At 38.8% G+C, this 19,176-nt stretch overlaps 1 protein-coding gene across 1 annotated transcript in view; it reads left to right on the top strand.

Annotated features, from left to right (window-relative positions):
* The window catches only part of LOC132403954 (cilia- and flagella-associated protein 54-like), a 460,583-nt gene that overhangs the window by 203,051 nt on the left and 238,356 nt on the right, over positions 1-19,176 (top strand). Inside the window, exons 35-39 of the mRNA XM_059987831.1 lie at positions 8,314-8,459; positions 10,989-11,152; positions 13,144-13,371; positions 13,998-14,221; positions 17,255-17,390. Of these exons, the coding sequence (XP_059843814.1) occupies positions 8,314-8,459; positions 10,989-11,152; positions 13,144-13,371; positions 13,998-14,221; positions 17,255-17,390 (898 nt within the window). The remainder of the gene's footprint in view (positions 1-8,313; positions 8,460-10,988; positions 11,153-13,143; positions 13,372-13,997; positions 14,222-17,254; positions 17,391-19,176) is intronic.

The following is a 19,176-nucleotide window of genomic DNA, read 5'->3' on the forward strand; positions in this document are numbered from 1 at the left end:
TCACATGCATAAAAGTAATGATGAATTTTTGATCAAAGTAAAAGTTCCTAACAGTTCTACAGGGTAGGTTAGTCTGCAAGATTAGATCATATGGGATCCAGGGTGTGCTAATCAACAGAGGCAGCACAGTAGTGTAGTGGTTAGCACAATGTTTTCCAACCTTTTTTAGCCCAAAGCCCACCTAAAGTATTTCAATACTTGCCATCGCCTCCCTAAAGCACCTTCATACTTGCCCATGCCCCTCTTAGGCACAACATACTTTCTAGCACCAACATAATATAAAAACATGTCTACCATATGCCAGCATGAGAGAAATGATTCTGCTTTAAATTTTTATTTGTCATTAAACCTAGTTTACACAGTACAGTGCACTGTGTAGTAGCTTCAATATCAATGTGATCCTTAAACTTGATGGTTTTTAGCAGGAGTTGAAATATCTGGTTCAAGTTGTGATAGTAAAAGCCTTAAGTCCTTAAGCCTAACAATGTCCAACTAGTTTCTGTTTCTTGGGAGTATGTGGTTCACTGCACTGAAGCCTCATCCAAAATGGTAGGAGGATGGAAATACAATGGAGCAGTGTACCTCTTCCCCAAAGATCAGGAAACTTCATATGACAGTGTACTCACATACCACAAAAGCTGAAGTTTTTGAAAAGCATTTTAGTTTCTTCATCATTCTGAGTTTTGATAATTTTTTTTCTTGCAAGCTCCCTTTCTGTTCTTCTGCCTTGCAAAGAAATGGCTTACTTACCCAGTCTGGAATTTCCAGATTGTTCCAATCCTTGAATTGTTTCTGAAAATCCTTCTTCAGTGACTGCAGGTGGAAGCAGTACTCCTTCAAATCACTGTCTGTGGAAGAGATAGTGCCAAACTTTCCATGCAGGGAAACTGAGATTCTTCTCCCAATGTTTTGCTAATATATTTCCAATTTTCTGATAAAAGTGGACTCTGCACTTTTTGCCTGGACTAAATTGAAATTCCCACTCTGCAGTATCATAATTAGAATAAACACGAGGAAATCTGCAGATGCTGGAAATTCAAACAACACACACAAAATGCTGGTGGAACACAGCAGGCCAGGCAGCATCTATAAGGAGAAGCACTGTCGACGTTTTGGGCCGAGACCCTTCGTCAGGACTAACTGAAAGGAAAGATAGTAAGAGATTTGAAAGTAGGAGGGGGAGAGGGAAATGCGAAATGATAGGAGAAGACCGGAGGGGGTGGGATGAAGCTAAGAGCTGTAAAGGTGATTGGCGAAAGTGATACAGAGCTGGAGAAGGATCATGGGACGGGAGGCCTCGGGAGAAAGAAAGGGGGAGGGAAACACCAAAGGGAGATGGAGAACAGGCAGAGTGATCTTTCAGTTAGTCCTGATGAAGGGTCTCAGCCCAAAACGTCGACAGTGCTTCTCCTTATAGATGCTGCCTGGCTTGCTGTGTTCCACCAGCATTTTGTGTATGTTGTCATAATTAGAATGCTCATTTCAACATACAGATTGCCTAGGTATGCCACAATTCCATGTAGAAGTTCAATCTTGTTTCCCAAGCTCTTGTCGACCTTGAGCAAAAATTCAACCACAGTGTCAAAAATATCAAGTAAACGTTTTAAGCAGCACCCTTTTGACAGCCAACACACTTCAGTGTGGAGAAGCAAAATTTCAAACTTCTCAACATTATCTTGGCATAACTCGTGAAATGTTTTGCTATTTAATTGATGAGCTTTAATTTTGTTGATAGCAGCTATTACAAGAGTCATGCTTGAAAGAAATCGCTGGCTTAGAGTTTTGGCTGTGAGATGTTGACAATGAATTACACAATGGATTGCAAACAGACTTTGAATTTCTTTTTGTATGAATGCCACTAAACCAGCATGGTGACCTGTCATGTATGGTGCTCCATTTGTTGCACAAAAAATCATGTTCCAAATTGGAATACTTTCATCCTGAAGATACATTTTGAGCCTGTCGTCGATTGATTCTCCATTGTCATCTTTTTACAAAAGAGAATTTCTTCATCAGCTTTTCCATTTTTGATCAACCATACATAAGGCATCAGCAGTGCCTTGTTGTCTCATACAGTTGACTCATACAGTTCGATACCAAATTCTGTTTTTGTAGCTCTGTGCATAGTTGATACTCAAATGTCTTCACTCATTTTGTCAATGTGATGAGCTAAGGAATTATTACAGAGGAGAATTGGTATTCATTTTGAGAACAGCGGTGAGCACTTCCGATACACCAGGCATTATTAATCTTTCACCAATTAAATGAGATTATCCACACTTTGCAATAATTTTGGAAATGTTATAAGAAGGAATGAGATCACTATCAAGGTCATTTTTAGCTTTCTTGGCAAATGACTCAAGTGTGCAATGCAGTGAATGTTAGTTGTGATAAAGCTGATGTTCAGCAAGCTACCTTTATACTATTTCAGTTAGCGCAATTGACCAATCAAGTAAGATCTCATAATACCCAAAGATGGTTCTTGACCATACATGTGAAGCCAAGGTTGCTTTGAACACCTCAAGTGGAATCCTTGGGGTCACAGGTTCACTGATTGGCTCTATTTCACCGTTTGGTTTTGGCCAGCACTGTATCATTGTGCAACTTGTTTTCTGAAGATCTGTCGAGAAGGTTGAGAGGGCGCATTTGACTTACCAACTGTTCTGTGCCGTGAGTGAAGTGGAACTGTTGGGCACCATGGTTGCTAATCTATGGATCTCCAATAATGCCTGTTTGGTTGGTAAGATCGGATGAGATTGCTGCGTTTTGAGATGCGGTGTGACAACGAGCGCTCACTGCCTACAGAGCTCTGGTTCTTCCTATGTTCCAGTGCCTCATCCTTTGATTTGGAAGTGCCTGCTGTACTAAAGGTCAGTCAGATCTCATGCCTCAAGTTAGGGTGCCGCTTACCATCCTACCCAAGAATCTTGAATGCCCCCCCAACAACTTCTACTTCCCCTGACATCTCCTTAGAACCAGTAACCACTCCTGTTGTGAATCACTGGGTTCACTGGCATAACACTTTACAGTGCCAATGACCTGAGTTCAAGTCCCACTGTAAGGAGTTTATATGATCTTGCCATGATTGCAAGGGTTTTGACCTCTGGTTTCCTCACACATCCCAAAGACTTAGGAGTTAATAGGCTTATTGGTCATACTAATGTAATTGGGTGGCATGGGCTCATTGTGCCAGAGGAGCCTGTTTCTGTGCTGTATCTCAAAATAAAAATAAAATTGGCTCAGTGATGAAATCACAGGGTGGTAGTGGAAAGTTGTTTCTTAGATTGGAGAGCTGTGGTGTCTTGCAGGGGGGCAATTTGGAAGATGCAGGATAGATACAGTGCAAAGATGAAGAAGTATTCTAAAGGGAATGTGAGACAACTGTGGATGACAAGGAAAATTAAAGTCAGCATGAAAGCAAAAGTGAGGGCATATAATATAGCAAAAATAGTGGGTAGTTAGAGGATTGTTAAGCTTTTAAAAACTAACAGAGGGCAACAAAAAAACTATAAGATGAGAAAAGATTAAATATGAAGGTAAGCTATTTAAATATATCAAAGATAATACCGGTTTTATTTCAGATACTATTAAGGATAAAGCTTTGGGGTCTCTAGAGGCACATGATAAAGTAGGCCAAGTACAGCAAGGTTTCCTTAAAGGGAAATGTTGCCTGAAAACTCTGTTGAAATTCTTTGTGGCTCCCTGTAAGCAGACAAATTACAAGGTTGTATAATTTATACATATTTTGATAATAAATGTACTTTGAATCATTTGAATCCTTGAATCCTTTGAAATAACAGGCAGGATAGACAAAGGAGAGTCAGAGGATGTTATCTAAGACCATAAGCTATAGGGGCAGAATAAGGCCATTTGGCCCATCAAGTCTGTTCTGTCATTTTCTCCAATTTTTCTCTCAGCCCCAATCTCTTGCCTTCTTCCTACATCCCTTCATACCCTGACCAATCAAGAATCTATCAACCTCTGCCTTAAACATACATAACGACTTGGCCTCCACAGCTGCCTGTAGCAAAGAATTCCACAGATTCACAATTTTCTGGCTAAAGAAATTCCTCCTCCTCTCCATACTAAAAGGATGCTCCTCTATTCTGAGGCTGTGTCCTCTGGTCTTAGACTCTCCCAACATAGGAAACATCCTTTCCATATGTAGTAGTAGGCCTCCATTAGTCTTGATAGACCACGGATTTGTGGCTTGGAAAGTTTCCAGGGTGCAAGCCTGGGCAAGGTTTTTTTTTTATTGAAGACAGGCAGTTGCCCAAGCTGCAAGTCTCCCTTCTCCATGCCACCGATGTTGTCCAAGGGAAGGGCATCAGGACCCATACAGCTTTGCACCGGTGTCATCGCAGAGCAATGTGTGGTTAAGTGCCTTGCTCAAGGACACACAGGCAGCCTCAGCCAAGGCTCGAACTAGCGACCTTCAGATCCTCTCCACATCCACTCTGTCAAGGCCTTTCACCATTCCACCGGCTGTGTGATGCTTGAATTTCCAGCATCTGCAAACACTGAGCGGCATAGGAAGTCATTCCTACCTGTGGCCATCAAACTTTACAACTCCTCCCTCCCAACTCCACCCTGAGCCAATAGGCTGGTCCTGGACTTATTTCCACTTGGCATGATTAACTTATTTAATTATTTATGGTTTTATATTGCTATATTTCTTCACTATTCTTGGTGCAGCTGTAATGAAACCCAATTTCCCTCGGGATCAATAAAGCATGTCTGTCTGTCTGTCTGTTTGCCTTTCACCATTCAATAGGTTTTAATGAGGTCACTCCTCATTCTTCTGAATTCTAGTGAGTACAGGCCCAGAGCCATCAAACACTCCTCATAATGCATGCCATTCAATCCTGGAAACATTTTTGTGAACCTCCTTTGAACCCTCTCCAGTTTTAACACATGGTTCCTTAGATAAAAGGCTCAAAACTGCTCACAATACTCCATGTGGCCTCACCATTACCTTACAAAGTTTGAACATTACATCCTTGCTTTTATATTCTAGTCCTCTTGAAATGAATGGTAACATTGCTTTTGCTTTCCTCACCACAGACTCAACTCTGCAAATTAATCTTTAGGGAATCCTGCACAAGGACTCCCAAGTCCCTTTGCTTCTCAGTTTTTTGTATTTTCTCTCCATTTAGAAAATAGTCAGCCCTTTCATTTCTTCTACTGAAGTTCATGACTATATACACCCTAACACTTGATTCCATCTGCCATTTCTTTGCCTATTCTCCTAATCTGTCTGAGTCCTTCTGTACCCTCTCTACTTCCTCAAAACTATGTGCCCCTCTACCTTTCTTAATATCATCCACAAACTTGGCCATAAAGACATCAATTTCATCATTCAAATCACTGACATATAATGTAAAAAGAATCAGTTCTGAGACAGACCCCCATGGACCACCAGTTATCACCAGCAGCCAGCCAGAAAGGACTCCCTTTATTCCCACTCTTATCTCCCGCCAATTGGCCACTGCTTTATCCATGGCAGAATCTTTCCTGTAATACCATGGGCTCATAGCTTGTTAAGTAACCTAGTGTGGTACCTTGCCAAAGGCCTTCTGAAAATCCAAGTACACAACATCAACTGATTCTCCTTTGTCTATCCTGTCTGTTATTTCTTCAAAGCATTTCAACAGATTTGTCAGACAGGACTTTTCTCTTGAGGAAACCATGCTGACTACAGTGTGCCTCCAAGTAACCTGATACCTCATCCTTAATAATTGATTTCAACATCTTCCCAACCACTGGAGTCAGACTAATTGGTCTATAGTTTCCTTTCTTTTGTCTCTCTCCCTTCTTGAAGAGTGGAGTAACATTTGCAATTTTCCATTCTTCTGGAACCGTACCAGAATCTAGTGATTCTTGAAAGATCATTACCAGCATCTACTTGGACATATGTCCTTTGACAAGGTATTGTTTAGGAGGCTACTTAATGGGATAAGAGCCCATGGTATTACAGGAAAGATACAAGCTTTGATTCAAAAATAGATTGATTGGCAGGAGGCAAAGAGTCAGAATAAAGGGGGCCTATTTTGGTTGGCTGCCAGTAATAAGTGGTGTTCCACAGGGGTCAGTATTGGAGCTGTTCCTTTTCATGTTATATGTCAATAATTTGGATGATGCTTTGGTGGCTAGGTTAGCAGAGGATACAAAGATAGGTGGAGGGGCAGGGAGTCTGCAGAAGGACTTAGGGAGAATCAGCAAGGAAATGGCAGATGGAATATAGTGTAGAGAATTGTATGATCCTGCACTTGGGTAATAGGAATAAAGGCATAGAATATTTTCTAAGTGGGGAGCAAAATTTTTACAAAATAAGTGGTGTAAAGGTCCTTTTGCAGGATTCCTTAAAGGTTCAAGCTCTGTTACTATTTCTATTCTCCCCTCCTCCTCACCTGGACCCATCTATCTCCTGCCAGCTCCTGCTCCAGTCTTTTGCCTCACCACTTTATACTGGCTATCACCCTTCTATCATTCAATCCAAATTAAGGGTTTTGACCCAAAATGTTGATTGTCCATTTCACTTCACACATTCTGCCAGAACTGCTGAACTCCACCAGCATTTTGCATATTGTTCCAAATTTCAGCATCTACAGTCCCTTTTGCCTCCTCATCAAAGGATATAGGTCAGTTGGAAATAAAAATGGAGAAGAGGCAGATGGAGTTTATATCTGTATTGCAATCTGGGATATTGAATGTAAAAGGAAAATATATAGTAAATAGTTGGACCCTTCAGAGCATTGATATAGAGAGTTATCTTGAACTGCAAGTCCATAGATCTCTGTATGGCAAAACAGTTAGACAGGGCGGTAAAGAAGGCATTGAACATTGTTGCCTTTATCTGTCAGGGCATTGAGTATAAAAGTTCGGCAACTGCATGAATTTGATCTTTTGCTTAGGCCATATTTGTTATATTGTGTTCAGATCTGGTCGCTCCATTACAGAAAAGATATGGAGACTGTGGAGAGTGTGCAGAAGAGATTCACCAAGATGTTGCACAGATTAGAAAGTATTAAATGTTAGACAAAGTACACTTGTTTTCTCTGGAGCACCAAAGGCTGAGGAATGACCCGATACAAGTATATAAAATTATAAAAGACATGGGTCAGATAGAATCCTTTGTGCAGAGCAGAAATATCATATACTGAGGGAGGGTAACATTAAGATGAGAAAGGGGAAGTTTAAATGAGATTTGTGAGGTAAGGTTTTACAAAGAGACTGCTAGGAACCTGGAAATACACAGCCAGAGCATAATATGATATTAACATTTAAGAGATATTTCTATAGCCACATGGACACTAGGTATAGCTATATAGATATCTATGCAGTTAGATGGGATATTGCTATAAATTAGCATTTTGGTTGACTGAACTGATTCCACTTCAACTGAAACTCACTTCAATGACTCTACAACTCATGTTCTTCATATTATTTATTTGAAAAATTTGTCTTCTTTTGCTCTTTGGTTGTCTGTCAATCTGTGCTTATGTACAGTTTTTCATAACTGCTATTGTATTTCTTTATTTTCTGGCAACTGCCTACAACAAATGAACCCCAGGGTAGTGGTGACATATATGTACTTTGATAATAAATTTACTGTGACTTTGAAATTTACTTTGATGTAGGCACCATAGACAGATAGAAACTGTACCCAAGAACCAATAGTTTAATGAGAATTTAAAGAATTGCTTATTGAAACAACCAAAATATCATAATTAACTGAGAGCTAAACAGAAGTTGCAAGAGGATGTAGCTTTGGACCATCAACACTAACATTCATTTTTATCTTTTGAGTACTCTGATCCTTGGTTCATGTTTTCTAAGCAAAGCTGATACCTATTGAACTATAGTCAGGGTCAGAAGCTACAGTTCTAGGAGCTGTTGTCTTTTCCTTAGTATTAGCCTTAAAAATATGCCAAATAATTTCATATCCATAAAAGACAGATTTATCTGGGTTGAAGTGGTATATTTTCACATTATTGTATAAGATGCAAACTTCTGCAGCAATCATTGTTAGATTCACTGCCATTGATAGTAGCAGTGATATTAGTTTGGCAAGTCATCAAGGCCACTTTGGCCCTAACTAAATGTGTATCTAAACTAATCCCTTCTGTCTACACAATGTCCATTCTCAGCCTATCCATGTGCCTATTTCAGAGCATCTTAAATGCCTCTAATGTTTTTGCCTCCCACCATCATCCCTGGCAGAATATTTCTGGTGCTCAGCAAAGGCTGCCTTTGTTTCTCAAGGAACTGGAACACTGAAGAGCAGTTTTATTGTTGCTTTCTTGTTTACAGATACTCCTTTCTGGACCCTGACATTTTTACCCTTCATAACTCTGGTGCTCTACTTGTTGACACAGAGTGTGGTGATTCTGAAACATTGTTCGAATTTCATCTGTATACAGACAGAACAAAGGAAGAATCATCGGATTTAACTTCAGGTTGTATTCAAAAGCAGAATGGTCAGGCTGTTGAACAACTCATGCATGTATATTTCTGTTCAACAAATATGTTCCATAGGTTGTATTCTGTGTTTCAGGTGGTGTCATTTGTAGCATCTGTCAACAAATACTCAAAAAAAAAAGTTGCACAGAATCAGAGTAATACACCTCCACAAGCTGGATCAACATGTTGACGTTGTGTGGAGGTTTGCATGCTTCAAGGATTCCATCAAGCAATGCCAACTCAGGGCCACCCATGTTGGAACAGCTGTGGATGAGATGCCAGACAAAGATTGATCCAACCCCAGCTCCCGAATGGACAGACTTGTGTCTGCCCCTCCCGGGCCACACTCCAATTAGAATAGTTCCAAAGATGCCTATTAATACTAATCTTATTTGCCTGTGTTTTGCCCATATCCCCCTAAATTCTCCCAATCCATGTACCTACCCAAAAGTTTTTTAAACACTGATTGTACCCACCTCTAACACCACCTTTGGCAGCTTATTTCACCTACCCACCACCTTCTGTGTGAAAAATGTGATCCTCAGATTCCCTTTAAATCTTTCCCATTTAACTTTAAACTTCTGTCTCCTATTTTAGACTCCCCTACTCTTGGAAAAATAGTATAACCATCCAGCTAATGTATGCCCCTCATGATTTTCTATACCTCTGTAAGGTCACCCCTTAGCCTCCTTTGCTCCAGATTATCTAGTTTCACAGTATAACTCAAGCCATTTGGTCCCAGCAACATCCTTGTGAATCATTAATGCATACTGTCTTGATTGTTAACATCTGTTAGATAGTATGGTGACCAAAACGGTACTCATTATTCCATCCAGCAGATAAAATGCTTGAAATCATTATAAATCTGGATCATTTAACATTAGTAGTAAAATAAAACACAACTGTTGGTGTTTCAAAGAAAAGTCATTAATTGGACATGTAACGAAAGACGTGGTTCCTTAAGTTTGTTATAGTTGGGGGTGGGAGTGGGGTTAAGCTCCCACTACCTATTAAATGCTCCCAGTGGCGTGTGTCTCAAGTAGCCTCTGACAACCACCTCCTGGTCTTCATGTGTGTCTTAGCTACTAATCCCAGCCGAACCATTTTTACTGAAAAGAGAAGGGACAAAAGCGGGTTATTGGCACCTTAAAACCAACCGTTTTGGGCAAATGGGGCTTGTAAATCATGGATGGCAGCTTATCTAGGAGAAGGAGTACTCTGATCTAACACCTCCTCTGCCTTGTGGCTATATCCACTCAAGGGAAAGGCTTTGTGTGTAAACCCTGAAGGAAAAATCTGGAACTGAAGTAAGGTAGTCCTACATTGAGTTCAATGCTAACTGGCAACTCCTGCAATGCCACTGGTGTCAAACTGCATTGATCTCTGCTGTTTCTGTGAATTCATTATCTGCATGGAGAGGGGAAGCCTGTGCAATAGTGTGTTCTTCATATCATACTACCCTGGCTTGCCTACAGGCTTGCGTATTACATAGATAGCTGGTACATCCCTGGTCAACTCCGACCAGTGGAGGGCCTCACAATGAAAGGTGAGCATATTCTTGGAAATTCTGTGTTGTTCTTCAGAAAACAATACAGTGGTTCACATCCGGGGGCAGTAATGAATAGCTGACCTTGAGGTATTTCAGGTTATAACTCAACTCAGCAATAATATGTGATTGGCGTGGGCAAACTGCTATTGTAACACGAATTTGCACCAAATTCCCTGAAGCTCCAATAATTTTCACAAATACCAGGCACCACTGCTCAGGTGCACAGAATTGCCAGGAATGCTACTTTGCTTTGAGACTGAAGCTAATACATCTGCTGTTTTTAAATATCTGATGGGATTTGTAGCAGAGAATACTAAAAAAGTGATGTTGCCAGGAGGTATAAAATTTCACATATTTTATGGTGTGGAGATGTATTTGCCATTAATATTTAGTAAGCTAATGATGGCACAATACACTGTGAATGATGTTAGCTCTTTCCATCTAATACTATTTTCCTAATTGATTTTGCTGCAAGGGTGACATGAAGTGCTGGATCCTTAGCACAAGATATGTGTTCTATCAGAATATTGAGCCCTGACTATAGGAGTACAGACCTGCCAATAGTAAAGTTCTGTGAATGCTAGAAATAGCTGATCATGTAGGGCTTGTTGAGAGAGGCTGTGACCTTTATCGGAATAGAAAGGTAAGTGACTAGAAACTTTAGCTCTGTTCCTCTTTCTACAGATATGTTTGACCAGCATTTTCAGCTTGTTTAGACCAGCACTGGCATTGACAAGTTAGTTCGGCTATTCAAGATCAAGTTTTTAATAAATATTTTTCATCTTCAAGGTCCACACCACCTAGCAGATCCTGATTTCCACCAGGCAGAATTCAAATGCTCTTACAGTTCCCATACATAATATTAAATTTCAGAAAAGGTTATATAGTTTTGTTAATATGTTTTGTGTTGAATTTTTGAAGTTATGAATTTTAAAACAAGAATAACTATTTATTGCATAATGTTTTAATTACATAGGTGATAGTATCTCTGAAAGCTCTGAAAGTGAGCTGTCAATATCAGCAATTCAAATGAAGGAAGAATCTGTACTCACTAGCGAAGAAGCAGGCATGCAGAGCAGTTCTACCAACTTCATTATAGACCAACTGAGCAAAGCATTCTTGCACTTCAGAAGAGCAGTGGTAATTACATTAGCAAAATATTTATGTTAATTAAAGTGCTTGCTTCCATGAGTTATTTTCCAAGCAATGAAAACATTAGATAATTCACATTGCTTGTGATGATATTTCTGTTCAATTCATATTTCTCACAACATTGAAGCAGGCCATTCAGCCCTCTGAATACAAAGAAGGCTATCACAAGAAAGCAACATCAATCATCAAAGGCCCCCACTATCCAGCCCATGCAGCTGTACTAACCCTTAGGTCCCACACTACCAGGTTCAGGAACAGTTTTACCCAACAACCATCAAGCTCCTGAATAACTTCAATCACCACTACTCTGAATTGAATTTACAACCTACAGAGTCATCTTTAAGAACTCATTACAACTTGTGTTCTCAGTATTATTTTTACTTGAACTGTTTGTCTTTTGCACATTGATTGTTAGTCAGTCTATTGTATTTCTTTTGTCTGTAAACGCCTGAAAGAAAATGAATCTCAAGGTAGTATATGGTAATGCACACATATGTACTTTGATAATAAATTTACTTTGAACTTTGAGTTTGTGCTGGCTCTCACAGCAATATCATCAATCTTATTCCCTTTATTTCCTGATAATTTATTCTCTTTTATACCTATCAGCTCCATTATAATTCTGTTACTTGTTGCCTACACTAGGGGTAGTTTACTGTGCCAGTTAGCGGTAAACCTTGGGATGTGAGAGAAAAATAGATCACCCGAAGTAAATCCCTGTGGTCACAGGAGGATGAGTAAACTTCATAAAACAGCAACTGAGGTTAGAATCAAACCTGCTTGACTGAGACTTTTAGGCAGCAGCACTATCAACCGAGCCACACTGGTTGCTTATTCATTTTCCCCCATCGCATCTAGCTTTTTTTCATGGATTCAATGGCCTGATCTCTGTATTTTTTAAGGCAGACAATGTGAACTTCCAGTCACTCACTGCCCTGTCAGGTTTGAGCTGCATGATAACTTCAGGTTTAGTGGAATCAGCAGGTTTCTGTTCTGCCATACTTTGTGCTAAGAAAATGTGTCATTATTGTTCGTTACTTGCCTCATTCAGCCTTCTAGAAAAGACAGAAACAAAATGAGATTTTCAATATTAGCCTATAAAATACACATTCTTTTCTGTGCATTTTGAGGGAACTGATGCAGTTGCCGTAGTTGTATTCAGCATTCTGTTAGCATTTCAAACTGATTAAACATCTACTGAGGTTCATACAAGTTGACAATATCTAGGTTACTGATCAATGCTGTTAACAGCATTCTTTGGATTGAAGTTATCCCTTTCCAAGAACTTGAACCAATTCTGAAGCCCTTTCCTTAACATTGACTTAGCATTGCAGAGTGCAGCAGTGTTTGTGCTGTTTTGTTAAAGAGTGGAAGAGTTTAATCATTCTGTGACTCCTTCAATCCTTAGTAAAAAAGCTTCCTTTAAGGGACTACAGCATGGAGTGTCTCAATCGATTACAATGAGCCAGTGATTAATCCCACCAGTGAAAATCCATTTCAGAGGATTTATCTTCCAATCCGTAAGGAAAGGCAGTAGATTTGAGGATAACCTTCCAGAGATGAATCCAATGATAATGCTTCTTAAATTTTCTTCTGCTGGGCTTTCTGCATGCTTCAAACATTGTTGATCAGCATTGCTTTCAGCTTATTTTATTCAATATAAATACACAGTAATGAAGGGCCATCTATAGATTTACTACAATATCTTGGTTGCTCCTCTTTACTGCTCTTTATGATTTAAAATTATTTGTTAGAAATGGCTTGCATATTATTCTCAATATTTACTGTAGTGATACTACAATTATACAGGAAGAATGGCTTTTTAATAAATTACTCACTTAGAATATCTGTGACACCAAAGAAATATTTTTAGATAAAGTAAACCTCTTGATATTTATCACAGTGGAGTTTATGCTAAGCAGAAAGCTACCCCGTTTAACTCATTCATGCTTTCATTAAAGTATATTTTCCAATTTTAGGTGCTTGCACACCGTGGAGGACATTGGACAATTTTGCAGAATGCATGTCAACTTCTATGGAACTGTGCACATATTGCAATGATGTACATCACTAGAATGGACTCAGCAAAAGAAGGCGTTTTAAGCTCAGACGATGTCAAGCTGATTCTCTGTCTACCATTTAACTTAGCTGCACAGAATCTCCTTGATATGATATTGCATCTACAGAATAGCAGTAATTTTGTTCAGGTAGTGGCATCAGATACACCAGAGTGTGCATTCAATGGTCAGGAATAACTTAGACCATTGTTATTGATGATGGAAGATGCAAACAATTCTGAGTACATTATTTTAGCATTAAAAAAGGCCCACGTTCATCCTGTTGAAAAAGTAGTGTCTGAGTTTCAAATCTCTTCCTAGCCTTCTCCTCCCTAGCTCTGTATTCTCTCACAACCCCCTATAATACCTGGATCTCAGTTTTACTATTTGTGGTTCCTTACTTCCCTCTACTTAATAATTTTTTTGCGTAATAATCCTTTGCTCATCTCTTTTACATCTCCTTTTGGGTTTCAGTGTCAAAATTTGCTTAATGTTCTTTAAGTGAAATAACTCAGGATGACTTGAGTTAAAGATGCTATATTAATGCAAGTTGTTGCTTCTGGACAACCCTGCTTCTTTATGATTTAAATATCCTTACATTTAAACTGGCTGGTAATTGCAAAGCAGGAATATTTTACCCCTGATTCATTACTGATTTTTAAGGAAATGCAGGAAATATTATTGACATTTCAGTTTATGTAATTACATTTTATATAGACTAAGTTCTTTTCTGAAAGTTTGATCAAATAGTAAATGCTGCTTTCCATCTTATTTAGTTTATTGATCCAGATGGCATCTTCAATGTCCCAAGCTGCGTGACACCCTTATCAAATGATAAAGGTGGATTTGATCTGACATTTGAACACCCGTTTGATGATGTGAACATAGTTGATTTACATTGGGTGGTTGCTATGGTATTATACACTTTAGAACTGCTGTGCAATCAACAGAAATGGGAATCATTAGTCCACTTGGCCATTTACTTCAACATTGTTACACAGTGAGTGATATTATAATCTTCTACTCTGCTTTATGTTGCATTTAGATGATGGGTCTAATTTCATGTTTACTGGTCTCTTCTTGATGTCTCTGTTGTGTCCAGGATGAACATAGGAAATGTTGTAGAACTGAAATATTGTGTTTTATATTTTTAGAGTCAGCATTTTTCCTCTAGTTTCCTGCACGTGCTATTACCACTAAGCTCAAAGGGCTGTAAATGCCATCAAAGTACTTAAGCATTTATGAATGTTGCTCATGTTAAAAAAAAATCAACAAGAATTAATTATCTTTTTTCAATTTAATGAAATATAATACATTTAAAATACAAACTGCAAGCAAATACACATTTATATCTATTTGTATTTCAATCACTTATAAACTTGCAGCAGGAGCCAGCCATCCATCTCCTGATGTCTGCTCCATCATTCAGTAAGATACTGCCTATTCTCTCAATTCAGAACCACTTTCCTATATGAGCTCTATTTCCATCAATTCTATTAATATGCATCTTTCTCTTATCCTCTGCAGCACTCACCATTCTGTCTTGAATATTGATCACTTATTCCAAGACTATGAGCCCTGACTTGTAGACAGGCTTCCCAGCCAAGAGCCAATTCCCCTTCTCCTCAGTCAACCTTCTTGTATATTTCAATAAGATCAATTTTCATTCTTCTAAATCTAAGACAGTACTGGCCTAGTCTGTTTAACCTCATCTCATACAATAAATTGCTCTACCAGGAATCAACTTGGTGGACAATTGTTGTATTTCCTCTATTGCAAGCATATCCACCTTCCTTAAGCTGAAGGGCCAGAAGTGTACACAATAGTCCACATACTGCTTCACCAATATTTATCATATGTTCTCATATTTCTTTACCATACAGAAAGAGGGTATTTGGCCTATAGCATTGATGCTGACTCCTGGCGTCATAACTACCTATTTATCCATAACTTATGCTCTCTTGCATGCCCATTATCTCCCCTAGAATTTTCCTGCCACCCACAATTTACAGTAGCTAATTAAAGAGTTACCTACTTTTAAACTCAAATCCTCATGTAATAGAAGCCAGCATATCTCCCTAATTGACACAAAGTCAATACCCTGACTGAGGTATCTGAAAGCCATGGTTATGGTCACAGGATGAGAGCAGCTTTTTTTCATCAGAGGTTTATGAATATAATGGTTAATAGTGGCTCAGGACAAATATTACTGAGTAACAGATATTGATGGAGTTGGAAATTGTGCTTTCTGAGTTGGATGAAGAATCAGCACATTAACCTCATGATTCATGTACAAGGATACTTGTGTCTTTCTGAATTCCAACACCTTTCAATTTCTCATCATTTAAAAAATAAATTGTTTCTCTATATTCTTCTGCCGCAGTAGATTTCCCACTTTATAATTCATTTGCCACATCATTCCTATTGAAATAACCTGTTTATATCCCCTGAAGCATTTCTATATTTTCCTCATAGTTCACAGCCTTAACAATGTCATCAGAATACTTCAGTAGATTACAATCCAGTAAATTACAATTGAGATGGATAAGGAGCAGTTGGGACCTTCCAACCAACCTCTACAGCATTCCGCAAGCTGAAGACTCAACACAGATTTGATCAGTGCTTTCCTAATTGCAGTTTTCAGTCTGAGAATTAATGCTTACTCGATGCCGGGCTTTTACCTTCAATATTGTATGCTTTACTTTTGTTTAATAATCACCTGCAAGCTACCTTACTGGAGACATTATGTAAGTTTTAATACACCATATAAAATGGGCTTACTCTTCTTTTCTGCTCCTTACAATGTTAGAAAACTATCAGAATTGTGAGACATGATTTCCTTATCACAAATCCATGTTGATTCTGCCCAATTCAATGATTATTTCCCAATGTCTTGTTGCCAAGAAAACATAAAACAGGAACATGCTTTTTGGCTCACCATGACTGTACTGACCAATCTGACTAATCTCACCTACGTGTACATGGTCCATATCCCTCCATTTCCTGCGTGTTCATCTGACTGTCTGAATACTTCTTCCTTAATACTAGATTCCATCATTTCCTGTTCAGTTGATGTTCTCCCTTACTCATTCCTCAAATGGTAAAGTTTTATTTGCTACCATCCAATCTATGAGAGGTATTCTGGAATCCATGAAATTTTGCAAGAGATAACTAGGAGACATCCAGTGCCTCCACAGTCATTTTCATAATGCTGTAGGATGCTGGTCATCAGGTTCTGGAGATTTAATGACTTTTGGTTCCAATACTTTCTGCTATAAAGCTCCACTAATACGGAATTTAATTTTATTTTACTGATATAGTGCAGAGCAGGGCCTTTGAGCCGTGCTGCTAGCAACCCCAAATTTAACCCTAGCCTAATTATGGGACAATTTACAATGATCAATTAATCTACCAATTGGTACGTCTCTTAGGACTGTGGGAGGAAACCCACGTGGTCACAGTGAGAATATTCAAACTCCTTACAGGCAGCGATAGAATTGAACCTGTGTTTTGGTGCCAGTGTGGCATATTTTATGGACCATAGGATGTTATTTCAGTTAGTAATCCAAAAGACTTAACTAACCTTTTCTTTCCATCTTTAACAGTAGTAAGAATTTCCAGTGAATTTAAATGTGCACAATGAGATTATAGGGAGTACAGGAACAGAGGGCCCAGAATGATTCGGCAAGCATGGGGACCAGGTGTGAGAGAACAGGGTCTAATGAGTTTAAAGATTTGCCATTCTTTTTGCTATTCTGATTTATGATTATTAGTGAATGGTTCATTCTTCTCTTTATATCTATATGTACTACAGAACACTATTATGCTTTAGCAGAACTTTGTATGATTTCAGCAATATTTCATTTGAATTGTTTCTCACAGAAAGTAGTAAGTTTACCATATCTAACATCCTGACCAATCCAAGGCTTTGGAAATTTAATGATTTAGATCAGTTATTCCTTTTCCAGATCTTTTATAGAAGTAAATTGCAATATTATTTAGTATAATTATTGTTTTCTTGTTTACTTACTAGTGAAAGGTACACACAGAAGGTCACTCCCCTCCTGGTTTACGCCCAAGGCCAGCTTCAGACAAGGATCAGAGAGAACAATGGTCCTACTCCTCCTCAGCCTCATTTTGTTAAGGCTGCACTTGACTCAGGAAATGATGTAAGTATCTGTTTCTTCTGTTGTGTGGAGAGAACCCCATTAGAAGCATAGACTCATACAACATGGAAACAGGTCTCAAAGAACTGTCACTTCACTTCACATTATCAAGATTCCCATCTAATCTAGTCTCATTTGCCCACATTTTCCCATGTCCCTCTGTAGCTTTCTCTCCATGTACTCGTCCAAGTGCCCTTTAAATGTTGTTAACGTACCAACCTCAACTACTTCCTCTAGCAGCTTATTGCATATATTGACCAAGCTCGACATGGAAAAACTCACCCTTCAGGTTCCTATTAAACATCTTCTCTCTCTTTTAGTTCTTATTTCCTAACCTAGAAAAAGACCATGGACATTGACCCTATCTATGCTCTCATAATTTTATACACCTCTATAAGATCACCCCTCATTCTCCTACACTCCAATGAAAGAGATCCTAACCTGATCAACCTATCTCTATACATCAGTCCTTTGAGTCCCAGCAATAGCTTCATAAATCTCCTCTGCACTTCTTCATGCTTATTGGCAATTTTCATATAGCAAGGAATCAAAACTGAACACAATGTTCAATTGTTGAAGAAATACTGAGACATTAGTGCAGAGAATGGCATTGTCAGAATAAATGAGATGGAGATGGAGAAATTTGGAAAATGGAATAAAATCCTTATAAAATATGGCAGCATTACGGGCCAGAGTGTAGGGAAGCTAGTGTGGGTGATGATGAGCTTGGAAAGGACATTAAACCCATAGAGCTGTTAAGTTACACGGTATAGAAATGAATCAAAATGGATCCTTTGGTCCAATATTTTTAATGAAAACCATCTATCCTAATCCTGTTTCCTGACATTTGGACCATGCTTATCCAGGAAGAAGTGAAGAAGAGGATACAGAAGGTGTGATATGAGGGATGACAAAATTGGCAGTCATTATCACTAGACACAAAGCACTGTGTGGTCACTCATTGTCACTTCCTGTGCAGTACAGAACATGCTGCCTCTTCTAGTAATGATAAGCAAACCCACTCTTCCAAGGGTTTTTGAGCAAGCAGCCTAACATGTGATTTTAATACAGAAATAGATTTGGCTGGTTTCAGCTTCCTGAGGTGCCATTTATCAATGTTAATTATTGCATAGCACTAGAAATACCATGTTAGACAGACCACTGATAGAAAGAATTTCAAATAGGAAACAGACATTTAGATCATGATGAACAATGTGTCCACCCTAAGGCAGACCAATTGTAAGATCATGGACCATAAAATATAGGAGCAGAATTAGGCATTTGGCCCAATGAGTCTGCACCACTATTTCATTTTGGCTAATCCAATTTTCCGCTCAGTCCCAATCTCCTGCCCTTACCCCATATCCCTTCATGCCCTGACCAATTAAGAATCTATCAACCCCTGCCTTAAGTATACACAAAAGCTTGGCCTCCACAGCTGCTTGTGGCAAAGAATTCCACAGATTTTCCACTTGCTGACTAAATTACTTGAGGATTTGGATATTCTTTTGAAAATACAATTTTAAACACATTCACTTTTCATTTGTTTCTTTTTGAGTAATTTGAATTGGTTTATTGTCACATGTACCAAGATAAGGTGAAAAGCTTTGTTTGCTTATCCCCAGATGGATTGCGCCTTACAGAATGCAGTATACTGAGGTTGTGAAAAGGAAAACAGAATGCGGAATATTTATTTATTTATTTAGCCCTTCCAGCCTTTCAAACCACGCTGTACTAGTAACCCCCAACCTCTCTGATTTAACCCTCACCTAATCAAGAGATAATTTAC

Source organism: Hypanus sabinus, chromosome 13 (genome assembly GCF_030144855.1).
Source record: "Hypanus sabinus isolate sHypSab1 chromosome 13, sHypSab1.hap1, whole genome shotgun sequence".
Taxonomy (NCBI): domain Eukaryota; kingdom Metazoa; phylum Chordata; class Chondrichthyes; order Myliobatiformes; family Dasyatidae; genus Hypanus; species Hypanus sabinus.